At 40.9% G+C, this 12,451-nt stretch overlaps 1 protein-coding gene across 1 annotated transcript in view; it reads left to right on the forward strand.

Annotated features, from left to right (window-relative positions):
• TCTN3 (tectonic family member 3) overlaps window positions 1-7,699 on the forward strand; it is a 16,661-nt gene extending 8,962 nt beyond the window's left edge. The window contains exons 13-14 of the mRNA XM_015559392.1: window positions 3,510-3,661; window positions 6,623-7,699. Of these exons, the coding sequence (XP_015414878.1) occupies window positions 3,510-3,661; window positions 6,623-6,856 (386 nt within the window). The 3' untranslated portion in view covers window positions 6,857-7,699. The remainder of the gene's footprint in view (window positions 1-3,509; window positions 3,662-6,622) is intronic.
• Window positions 7,700-12,451: the final 4,752 nt, after the last annotated feature.

Raw genomic sequence — 12,451 nt, forward strand, 5'->3', positions numbered from 1 at the left:
CACAGCGGCAGTGGAGGGAGCGTCTCCCTCCTCCATGGCAGCACTAAGGATGTCCGACTGCCGGCTTAGGCCTGCTCCCCACAGGCCTGAGCCATCAGTCGGACATTCCCCGAGCACTCCCAGACTGCAAGAGGGCGCACCTGGGCTGAGGGGAAACACGCGCCCCCCCCCTCCCCGGCCCCCAGTGCATGAATTTCGTGCACCGGGCCTCTAATCTATATATATAAAAGCCTAAGCAACTGTTACAACCAGTCGCTATGATGTGCACTGACCACCAGGGGGCAGCCACTCAACGCAGGAGCTGCCCCCTGGTGGTCAGTGCGCTCCCACAGCCAGCCTCCTATGGTCAGCCAACCTCCCACGGTCCCTCCTCCGAGTCGACTGGCCCAATTGGGACTGGGCAAGACAGCCTCTATTGGCCCCAATTACCGACCAGGCTGAGGGACCCACCTGTGCACGAATTTGTGCACCAGGCTTCTAGTAAGAATATAAGAAATCATGCCCATTTGATGTCATTATTTCAGGTTAGGTTTATATTTAACTTATTTCCTGAGAGAAAAATTTGAAGATAGAAAATCTAGAGATTGCTCTGTGGTTCAAAATCAAACTTACTGTCTTAGCCAGTTTGGTTCAGTGGATAGAACATCAGCCTGCCAACTGAAGGGTCCCAGGTTCAATTCTGGTCAAGGGCACATGCCCAGGTTGTGGGCTCGATCCTCAGGGTGGGACGTGCAAGAGGCAGCTGATTATTGATTCTCTCTCATCATTGATGTTTCTATCTCTCTCTCCCTCTCCCTTCCTCTCTGAAATCAATGAAAATATTTGAAAAAATCAACCTTCCTCACTGTAAGAGAAAAAATATTACATATATATTTCAAATATTCTTGCATTCCTGAATATTTGATCAGCACAGATTCTTTCTTTGAGGTTGAAATTATGTTCTTTCTGTTATAAAGTTTGTATTTTTACATTTAATAACACTACATTACCAAGTCAGAAATTTAATTTATTAAATTAAAAGTAAAAACCTCAACACCTCCTGCCCCTGAAGTCACCTCATCCAGCCGTTATGTTTTTACTTTTTCGGGTGGCCCACTAGATGAGTTCTCTTGACTGCAGTCTGACTAAAATAAGGAAATTTGCTGTGTTCTTCTATTTTCTTCCTCTTTTGCCTACCCCTTACCTCCTCACTTTAGGTTGCTGTACCTTTAATTTTCTTTTTATTTAAAAATGTAAATTATTTATTTTTCTGTATAAGTAATACATACACTTGGCTTGAAAATTTCAAAAAGTACAGATGAACCATAATTTATTTTACCAGTTTTATGAATGGACATTCAGGTGTTTTTTGAGTTTTGCTATTATATACAATGTGGCATTTTATAACCTCATTCAGGTTACCACATCATACATGTGAGAATATACCTATATGTTAAATCCTAGAAGTAAGAATTTCTAGATCAAAGGGTATAGGCATTTAAAATTTTAATAACTACTGCCAATTCATTCTCTATATAGGTTATATCAATCTGTAGTCCCTCCATCCATCCATGAGACTGCTTGTTCCCCCAAACTTAACATCAATACTGTGTTTTTTAATTTTTTAAGCTTCGCTCTTCTAAGTGAAAATAGCATTCCAGTGTAGTTTTATTTTTCTCTATGAATAAGGTTGAGTATTTTGACATATGGTTGGACAATTTGTGTTTTCTTCACTGTGATCTATATATATCACTTGCCCATTTTTATTGAATTATTGGTCTTATGACTTACAGGAAATCTTTGCATATTTGAGAAATGGTTTTTTTTCTGTGATTTGATTTGCAGAATTTTTTTTTTCTGAGTTTGTCATTTGTCTTTTGACTTTGTTTATGGTATTTTTTGCCATGCAGAAGTTGACTTTTATGTTGTGAAACTTACCAGTCCTTTTTCTATTTTACCTTGGCGTTTTAGTTCAGACTTTGAAAGACCTTTCCCCTTAGAGATTATTTTTAAATAATGTTTTTCCCTTTCTCAGCACTGTTCTGGCTTTAATCCTTATATACTTCTTGCCTTTTGCGGAGATTTGGGGGATAAGTAAACACATGTATTGATCCAGCCTTTAGGCAACTGAAGTCAAATTGAGTTCTCTTAAACTTCAAAGCCATGCTGAGGGAGTGTGGATTTTGGATGCTACCCGGCTGAATACAGGAAGGGGTTGGATTGAGATTCTAGTGGAACTACTGTTTATTATTCTTAAATTTACATGTTAAAATTGCATTTCCAAAGAGCATTTGACAACATGGGAAAGTGTTCCAAATGTAGAATAAATGAAAAGAAAAATGTTTAAAAGTATTTGGAACAAACTTATGAAAAAATATTCAACATCATTAGCCATTAGAAAATTGCAAAACCATGATGAGGTACCACTTCACACCCACTAGGATGTCTATAATTAAAAAGATGGATAACAGGTATTGGCAAGGATGAGGAGATATTGGAACCCTCAGACATTGTTGGTGGGACTGCAAAATGGTGCAACCACTTAAAAACCAGTTTGTCTGTTACTTAATAAACATAAACATGGCCTGTCTTCTCCTGCTCCCAGTTCATACACGTTATTGCCTATATCTGAGCCTTACTATAAAGAAGTATGAAGCTAGAAAAGCACAAAGCATATTTGAGGATAGTTTGTATCTGCTAAGTTATAGTAACCTACTGATTAAAGTACTCACTTCCATCAGTCCTTCCTGCATCTTAGAATTAATCCTCCAAGAGTCAGACTACTTGTTAGACTTCATAATCGCTGAAATGCCTTCTTCCTTAACTTTTCACTGCGCCTATGTTCAATCCTTTGCTTCAGGCAAGTGTCTGCTCAAGGCCAGTGCCTCGTACATGCCAGGCACATAGGAGACACTCAGTAACTATGATTCACATGAATCAATGATGTCCCTCCATGGCATCACGTGTTGTTCTAGTTGTATACCTCGTTATATGCCATCTCTCTACCTAATTCTCCTTTAATCACCATTTCTTGGTCAGATATTACTCATCCCAGTTCCATCCTCAACCAGAAATGGCTGTTTCTTCTTCTTCTGGCATTCCACAATACTGACTGCACACCACTCACTGATCACTTCTTTTTTATTATTTTTCTAATCCTCACTTGAGGACATGCTTGGAGAGAGGGAGAAGGGCATCAATTGGTTGCCTTCCATAGGTGTCCTGACCAGGAATTGAACCAGAAACCTTTCAGTGCACGGGACGATGTTCCAACCAACTATGCCAGTCCCACTGGGCATACTGAGCACTTCTTATAGCCATTGTAAATGGGCTTTCATTTTATAATCTCTATATGAGTAATTTCCATTTTAGAATTTTAATTTTCCTACGATCAAGGACAGTAATAGGGTCTATGTGAACTTAGAAGCCACATTGCTTTCTCTGTTAATGTAGACTGTGTAAGAAATAATGGCTACTCAGTGCATGGTGATGGATTATAGGTGGCCATCAGAAATTCAAGCAGATGCTTCTTTATCCTCTGCAGGCTACAGGTTGCACTTCTTGCTGTATCATACCAGTGTCCCTGGAGATCCAGGTATTGTGGGCATATATAGGCCTCCAGTCCAACCCACAAGCTCATGTTTCGGGAGCACGATTCCTGTACCAGTGTCAGTCCATAAAGGTAAGTCATGGCTCATAAAGGACCACTAATCTTCACAAAGCCTAGACTGTCTTATCAGCCATTTGATGACTATGTAATTTTTGATGACTATGTAATCCGCGCCCTGTAACACACAGTTTATGCTACCAGCTATTGCTTGGTTACAGTGAGCTGACACAATTTACTTTCAAGTAGATCCCTCCCAGCCTGGTTACTGATTTTTTAATATCCCGAATCCAGACTATAATGTAGGTTAATTTCTTTTAAATTATCATACCACTATTACTATATTGGTTGATTCAACCACAGAAAATATTTTCCATAACTATATATTCAATGTGACAGTCACACACTTTAGTCCAGTGGTTCTCAACCTTCCTAATGCCGCGCCCTTTAACACAGTTCCTCATGTTGTGGTGACCCCCAACCATAAAATTATTTTCGTTGCTACTTCATAACTGTAATTTTGCTACTGTTATGAATCGTCATGTAAATATCTGATATGCAGGATGCATTTTCATTGTTACAAATTGAACATAATTAAAGCATAGTGATTAATCACAAAAACAATATGTAATTATATATGTGTTTTCCGATGGTCTTAGGCAACCTCTGTGAAAGGCTCGTTCGACCCCCAAAGGGGTCGCGATCCACAGGTTGAGAACCGCTGCTTTAGCCTCTGAGCCTTTTGCTCTGAGAGATGTCTGAGATTTTACTGCCTATGTTTTAGGATTGTTATGGTTTCGCAACTTACGAAGTCTTTTATCTGTGTTTATTCTTGTGTATAGTGTAAGTTGGTGGTCTAGTTGCATATACAACTGTCAAAACTTATTACACTGAACATTTGAGATGTGTACATTTTATTGTATATAAATTATACTTCAATGAAAAAGTTAAAATGAAACAAAAAGACAAAAAGAAATGCCACTGACTAGGGGTTAATATTTGCAATACACGTACCTGGCAAAGTCCTTGTATGTAGAATAAAGAACTCTTACAACTCAATAATGAGTTACAAACCTGAGTCAAAGAGGAATGTGTCCTAGTTCATAGTCTGAAATATGTAGCTACAAAACATAAAGAGGTGGTATCCACAGCTTTTTCTCTGATAATGAGTTTTTATTTGAAATGATTCGACATGTAGTTTACATATAATGGTTTAAAAGTTGAGATTATAAAAATGTAATATATATATGTATATATATGTATATATGTATATATACATACATACATATACACACACACACACACACAAATGATGTACTTTTTATTACCAAAGCCAAACAAAACCTAATGCAAACTTTTCATGTTGTTACAAAGTAAATCTTATTTGGGGTAAATGGAATTTGCTGCATATAAACTAAATTGAAGAAAAAAAATCCCCTGAAATCTCACAAAAGGTTAAAACAGAATGTCGGTAGCAATTTCTGAAGTAATATCATAAAATATTGTAGGTTAAGGTAAAAATAAAATAAATCAACCGTATATGACAACTGAATCCCTACTAAGAGAAATGAGCTGACTTGGCTATGTGCCTTTTGTTGTCTTGATAAAAGAATTTATATAACTAGACTTTGAGAGAGGTTGTTTTTTTCTTTGGTTTCATTTTTTGTTTTTATTTTTTCACTGTTCTTGCTGCTCATGCTAAACAGTGAATTTTCAAATTTTGCTTATACATAATTTTTTAAATGTAAATAGAAAAAAATTTAGACTTTAGAATTCAAATATAACACACTGACTGAACTTACCTCAGAAATCTTGTTCTTTATGAGGACTAAGAAAACAGAGATACACTCAGAATAAGCTATTCTCATTGCATTATGTGGAAATACAGGACTAAAACAATTTTGTATTATATTCTCAAGTGTGTTTGAGACCAGCTTGTTTTTATGTATGAATAAACTTGGGTTCTTACACAGATGCTACTGAAAAAGAAAAAGAGTAAGCTATTAAGACCTAAAGCTCTGGGATCATGAGTGAACGGACTGATGTGTGGCCTTGAGGTACCGTTGCGCAGTAGGCTTGTTTACACCAGCATTACCACAAATGCGAGAGTAATTTGTTGTGCTATGACTTTATAAGTGCCACGTCACTGGACACTAGGAATTTTTCAGCTCCATTATAACCTAAAAGGGACCACCATCATACACATGGTTGTCATTGACCAAAACATTGTGGAACTGCCAGATGGCCGTATCTTTGTCTTTCTGTGGAACTACTAATTTTCTTCAGAAAAGGCCCTCCCTACTGAATGGTACAGTTGTAAGACCATTAGTCAACATTTTGGAACTAGATGAGGAAAGGCATTTCATCATACAGAGTAATTTCCTCATTTTTAGTTCTGTGCCTCACTCAGTCCTTCTTTATGCCCCACATCTCTAAACCCAGAATTTCTCTGATTTGAATTATCAGTCTCTTCTCGAGGTGAGGAAGGGGTTGTTGCTTGTTTGCATTGAGGGAGTCCCATTCAGTAACCATGTTCTGTCCCTACCGCCCTGTTATCTCCTGTTACTGAGTCTTTCAGGTCTACAAAGACTTGCTTGCTCTAGTCTCTGGAGGCTTTTAGGTTCAGCCTTCTTTCCCTTTGTGAGCCTGGATCCCCCTGGAGCCTGATAAGGTGGAGCTGCTAAGCACATCACAGCAGTTTTGCCATCTGGCCTCTCTGATATCAGGCAGTTCCCAGTTGGGGGAAGCTAGCATCAGTCTTTAGGTAGGTATAACTGTTCACAGTTCTGGTGTCATGGACTGTTGTTAACAAATTCATTTCCTGTGTCTCATAGAAAATTACATAGGACCAATGTGAGAAAAAGGTATATCTTGCTTAGAGCAATTTGGTTTGGGTCTTTCTGCAGGGAAAGTTATAATAAGTCAAGTAGAGGGCTATTTAAACTGGTACCAAAGTTGGTCCGACGGTTGTGGGTTATTGTTAAGCTGATTAAATTGGTACCAAGTGCAGACCTGTCATGGACTTTCTTCCTGCAGGATCCCCAGGTAACGGAAATGTCTTTGACAACTACTGTGACCTTTGTGGACATTACCCAGAAGCCAGAGCCTCCACGGGGCCAACCCAGAACCGACTGGAAATTGCCATTCGACTTCTTCTTTCCTTTCAAAGTGGCCTTCAGCAAAGGAGCAGACTCTCAGAAAGGCTCAGTCTCTCCCGTCTTTATCCTGTGTCTCTTACTCCTTGGAATTCTCAGCCTAGAGACTAAGTAACAAAAGGAGAGGAATCGGATTTTAATTTTCCCTATGGGAAGTCCCACGGCAGCCTGCTTGTGTTGGCTAATGACCAGAGAGCCTTTAGGAGAAGAGTGGACCTAACTGAAGAGTGGACCTAGCCTTTGTACATGAGAGAAGAGATTTTAGAAAAGCATTAAAAATACCTTGTTCATCCTAGCTCTCTGCTTACAACTTGAACATGCTTCAGTAATGTCAGTTGCAAAGATCTGCTCCAAAAATTGAGTATATAACCTACAGAATACCAGCTACACATCAAGTTCTGTACTCCTCAAGCAGGAAAGAATGAACCCTTCCTCCAGCCCTTCTGTGTGTGATGCCTGACTAAAGGTTTGCAAACCTTCATCCATCTGCTCACAGGCACAGCTGGGCTCAACATCCAAAGGAGCATGCTCCTGCCGTCCCCCACGTGAACTTGGGAATAGCTGCCCTCTGGACTTGAAAGAAGCTGACTGTTCAGAACAGAAAACTCCTGGCTATGTATTTTACTGGCTCCTCCCTACTCCCTTGGGCCAGTCTTCCCACAAGCAATTATTCCTACAGTTTCCAAAATGAATGTGGAATCCCAGCCCCCTTTCCTATAGCAAATGACCCTACTGCTTGTGTTTTCTCCTCTCCTCCACTGTGGTGGAGAAGTAAAACTGATGAGAGCTCAGTTGTACGAATCCCAGCGGCACACACAAGTTGACGGACGTGGTCCGCCTCGTGATTATTTTTCTACATACACGAGGGGTAAAAAACAACAACACAAACTTCGCCTTTCACACAGTTCCCCAATATCCTCCCCTCTGGCATCTATCAGTCTGTTCTCGGTATCTCTGAGTCTGTTTCTATTCTGTTTGTTCATTTATATTGCTCTTTAGATTCCACATGTAAGTGAAAGCATATGGTATTTGTCTTCCTCTGACTAACTTATCTCACTTAGCATAGCCCTTCAGGTCCATCTGTGCTGTCACTAATGTAAGATTGCATTGCCGTAGACCAATTCCAGCATGTCATAATTTCAAGAGTTCCATCAAAAGGTTGATGAAACTTGGGGACTCAACAGGGTTGAGTCACACATGTAGTCACCATCTGGGAATGGCTAAAGGCATTTCCCCAAACCTGAATAGGAAACTGATTGTGGCTGCCAGACAGTTAAAGGGCATCTTAATCTACATGCTATTGCCTCCTACTGGCCAAACACCTGAACAGCCGTAGGCTATTCCCCAAACTGACAATGCTTCTGTACCCTTTGAAACCTCACCCATTGAAGTGTATTAACTCCACCTTGCCTTAGGACAAATTGTGTTAATAAAAGCAAGGGTCCTAGACCAGGAGGGACTCTTCAGTTCCTTTAGCTGAAGGTCCTCTGACCCCCAATGCCTTTCAAAATTATATCTCGTCTCCGGATTCTTTATTAGTCTCTGGATTCCTATGTCATCTACGCGCAGCCCCTTTTCCAGATTCCTGAACCCTTGATGCTGGGACATGAACCCCGGCATAAATGGATGCCCGAAGTGGGACTAAAGCAACAACAATATTTCATTCTTTTTAAGGCCAAGTAATATTCCATTGTATAAAGGTACCACCACTTTACACACTCCCCTATTGATAGGCACTTGGGTTGCTTCCATAGCGTGGTTATTGTAAATAATGTTGCAATGAACATAGGAGTGCATATATTCTTTCAAATGAGTGTTTTGGGTTTCTTTGGGTATACCCAGAAGTGGAATTGCTGGGTCATAAGGCAATTCCATTTTAATTTTTTTTTGAGGAACTTCCATACTGTTTTCCATGGTGGCTGCACCAATCTGCATTCCCACCAACAGTGCACAAGGATTCCCTTTTCTCCACATCCTCACCATCAAACATATATGGATCAATGAACAGATAAAGAACGCCCAGAAATAAACTCATACTATATGATCAATTAATATTTGACAAATGAGGCAAGAACATACAAAGGGATAAAGATGGTCTATTCAATAGATGGTGCTGGGAAAATTGAACAGATAGATGCAAAAAAAAAATGAAACTAGACAATCTTCTTACACCATATACAAAAATAAACTCAAAATGGATTTAAAGACCTAAATGTAAGACTCAAAACCATAAAAATCCTAGAAGAAAACATGGTCAGTTAAATCTTGGACATTTCTCTTAGTAATATTTTTTTCTGATATATCTCCTCAGGCAAGGAAAACAAAAAATAAACAAATGGGACTACATCAAAATAAAAAGGTTTCGCACAGCAAAGGAAACCAACAAAATGAAAAGACAACACACTAAAGGGAGAGCATATTCACCAATGAGATGTGATAAGGGGTTAATATCCAAAATTTATAAAAAAACTCCCAACACCAAAAAAACACAATCCAATTTAAAAATGGGCAAAGGACCTAAGTGGACATTTCTCTACAGAGGACATACAGATGGCCAACAGACATGAAAAGGTGCTCAACATCACCAATCATCAGAGAAATGCAAATTAAAACCACAATGAGATAACACCTTGCACCTGTCAGATGGCTATCATCAATAAATCAACCACATAAAGCAATCACAGAATCTTTGGGACTGTTTCATTAAATGCTTCCTTGTCTCTAAGAATTCCCATCATTCAGTGCTCAGCTTAGTGTTCACATAACCTGCATGCCGCCGCCCCTCCCCCCCCAACCCCGCCACCACTGATTTCACCAGAAATCGAGTACTGGACTGGTTAGGCCAGTAAGACTTTCTCTCCAGGAATTTGGAACTGAGACCAAGTCCAGAAGTCAGTCAGGAATAGGCACTAAGAATATTTTAGGGTTGAGGAAGCCATTTTCCACCAAATATTCACTAATGAAGAGTCTATCTTTGAAGGAGGAAAAAGAAGCAGATGTGCAGAGAAATGTAAATAAGAGACTGAGAGATGGGGACGCTCTTAGTTCCTAACTTCCAGTTCCTTGTACCCACCTGTTATGAGATCCACTTTACCTCCTGCCCGTAGAGACTATAAGTCCTCCTTCAGTAAATTGCCTTGTTTGAATAAGATTCTATTATTAACAACTAAAGAAGCTAAGACTTAAATAACTTAAACCTAATACTTTATAGCATGTAAAAAGGCAGGCCTCAGTCCTGCATTCTTTTAGTCCAACTAGAGGCCTGATGTACGAAATTCGTGCAAGAGTAGGCCTCCTCAGCCCGGCCGCCTCACGGCCCCACCCCCTGCCCCCACCAGCACCCGCCTTGGCCTGGCATTGCCCCCGTCTGCTGTCCACACACCTCTTGGGCCTCCCTCTTTGGGGTGATCGTGGAGCCCCCCCCGATTGATCACCCCACTGACTGGTGGCCTGGGCCTCCCTCTGCAGGACAATCATGGGATGATGACTGGGCCCCTGACCAATCACGTCCCACCCACCTTGGCTGGCCTGGCACCAGTGGTTGTCATAGCATGGTCATCAGGACGGGTTGTTTGGCTGTTCGGTCAATTTGCATATTATGCTTTTATTATTATAGATTCTAAACAGTCCACTTCCTACACAACTCTCTAGTCTTGTCCAGCCCTATTACCCTTTGCTGAGACAAAAGTTTAATCCCTCCAATAAAAAAAAAGAATCATTTTTGTCCTGGCTGGTGTGCTCAGTGGTTAGAGTGTCAGCCTGCACACCAAAGGGTCGCAGGTTCGATTCCTGGTCAAGGGCATGTAGAGTTGCAGGTTCAATCCCCAGCCCTAGCTACGGTACATGGAGGCAACCAATTGATGTGTCTCTCTCACTCTCTCACTCTCTCTGAAAATCAAAGGGAAAAGATCCTCAGGTGAGCATTAACCAAAAACAAAAACCAAATCACTTTTTAATATAATAAAAATCACATGCAGGAAAGATACTATGACTGAATCATATCCTAGCTAATAATTCTGGTATTTGATTTTTCCCATGCATAGTCACATAGCGCACTCCTCTCTCTTTACTGGAGTAGAATATTAATAGTAAAATAATAGTGAAAATAAGAACAGCACTAAATGAAATGGAAAAATGCACAATGCTTAAAGATTTTCATTATTTGATCCTCTTAACAACCCTTTAGCCAAGTATATAGAATAGATAAGGACAGTTATTAGCCCATTTCTTATTTGAGAAAACTAAGCCCAACGAAATTAAATTCATTCATTTATCAAATATAGATTGAGTGTCTATTATGTGCCAAGAATATACTTCCATGCTCTCAGGAGCTTAAATTCTAGCAGGGAAGGCAGACAAGCAGTCACCATAAGGTGACATGTGGGTTAAGGACACATTAAGGACAGGACTTCCTGAGTGGAGAAGGCTTCTGTCCCTAATGGCTTTAGCTATACTCACAGTTTCCTTGTTTGTTCTAAGTTCATGACGAGACTCTTAAGGAAAAAGGGAGGTACTGAATGAAACTACTGGAGGGCAGTTTCATTTCTTTTGAATCCCTCACCCTACTTCAAACCCAACATGCTCAAAACAACACGTGTTCTCATCCTTCACCCAAAAGAATGGCTCCTCTCATGTTTCCTAACCCAGTGACCTGCAGCACCACCAGATTTGCAGGGACCCCTCCTCTCCTCTCACCCTCCCACTTTCAGTAGTAAGTGCTATAAGCGCTTCCTTATGCTCCATGTCCCCTGCCGGAGCCTTTTTTCCAGCCATCATTTCTTGGGCCTTTGCAATAGACTAACATCCAATCTCCCTAGTTACCGATTTCTTACATAAAACCTCATTATGCCATAACAGTACTTTAAAAGTCATGGTCCTCATCATTGAAGATAATAGAATTCAAGCTCTTTAGCATGACTCAGACATCTTTTCCCAAGGTGGCAAACACCTCTCCTGCCTTGTCTCACATCAGGGTATGTCTCATGCCTCTGCACATTCCATCCTCTTCCTGGTAGGATCCTGCTCCCTCTTCTAGATGAACTGCTTCTTGTCCCTCAAAGCACACTTGGAATGTCTATTCTCTTGTGAAAGCCTGGCCTACGTCCCTGGGCCCCTTCCTCTAGAGCAGCGGTTCTCAACCTGTGGGTCCCGACCCCTTTGGGGGTCGAACGACCCTTTCACAGGGGTCGCCTAAGACCATCGGAAAACACATATATAATTACATATTGTTTTTGTGATTAATCACTATGCTTTAATTGTGTTCAATTTGTAACAATGAAAATACATCCTGTATATCAGATATTTACATGACGATTCATAACAGTAGCAAAATGACAGTTATGAAGTAGCAGCGAAAATGATTTTATGGTTGGGGGTCACCACAACATGAGGAACTGCATTAAAGGGCCGTGGCATTAGGGAGGTTGAGAACCACTGCTCTAGAGTGAATCACACTCTCTTACAGTCATCGCTCACGTGTCTGTCTCCCCCAGAGGCTGTGAACCCACCGGGAGGGGACAGTGTCTTCTCGGGAACGCACGGAAAGGAGCCAATGCGCCATGAATGAGGGACTGAACAAGCAGGCTCGGCAATGTCCTCAGGGACAACTACAGAGGGGCCAGAGGGCTTCCCTGTCACCGAGCTCCACGCAAGTGCTGCCTCCCCGCCTCGCCTTCCGTGGGCCCAGCGCCCTGCCCGCGCCCCTGCAGGA

Source organism: Myotis davidii, unplaced genomic scaffold (genome assembly GCF_000327345.1).
Source record: "Myotis davidii unplaced genomic scaffold, ASM32734v1 scaffold332, whole genome shotgun sequence".
Taxonomy (NCBI): Eukaryota; Metazoa; Chordata; class Mammalia; order Chiroptera; family Vespertilionidae; genus Myotis; species Myotis davidii.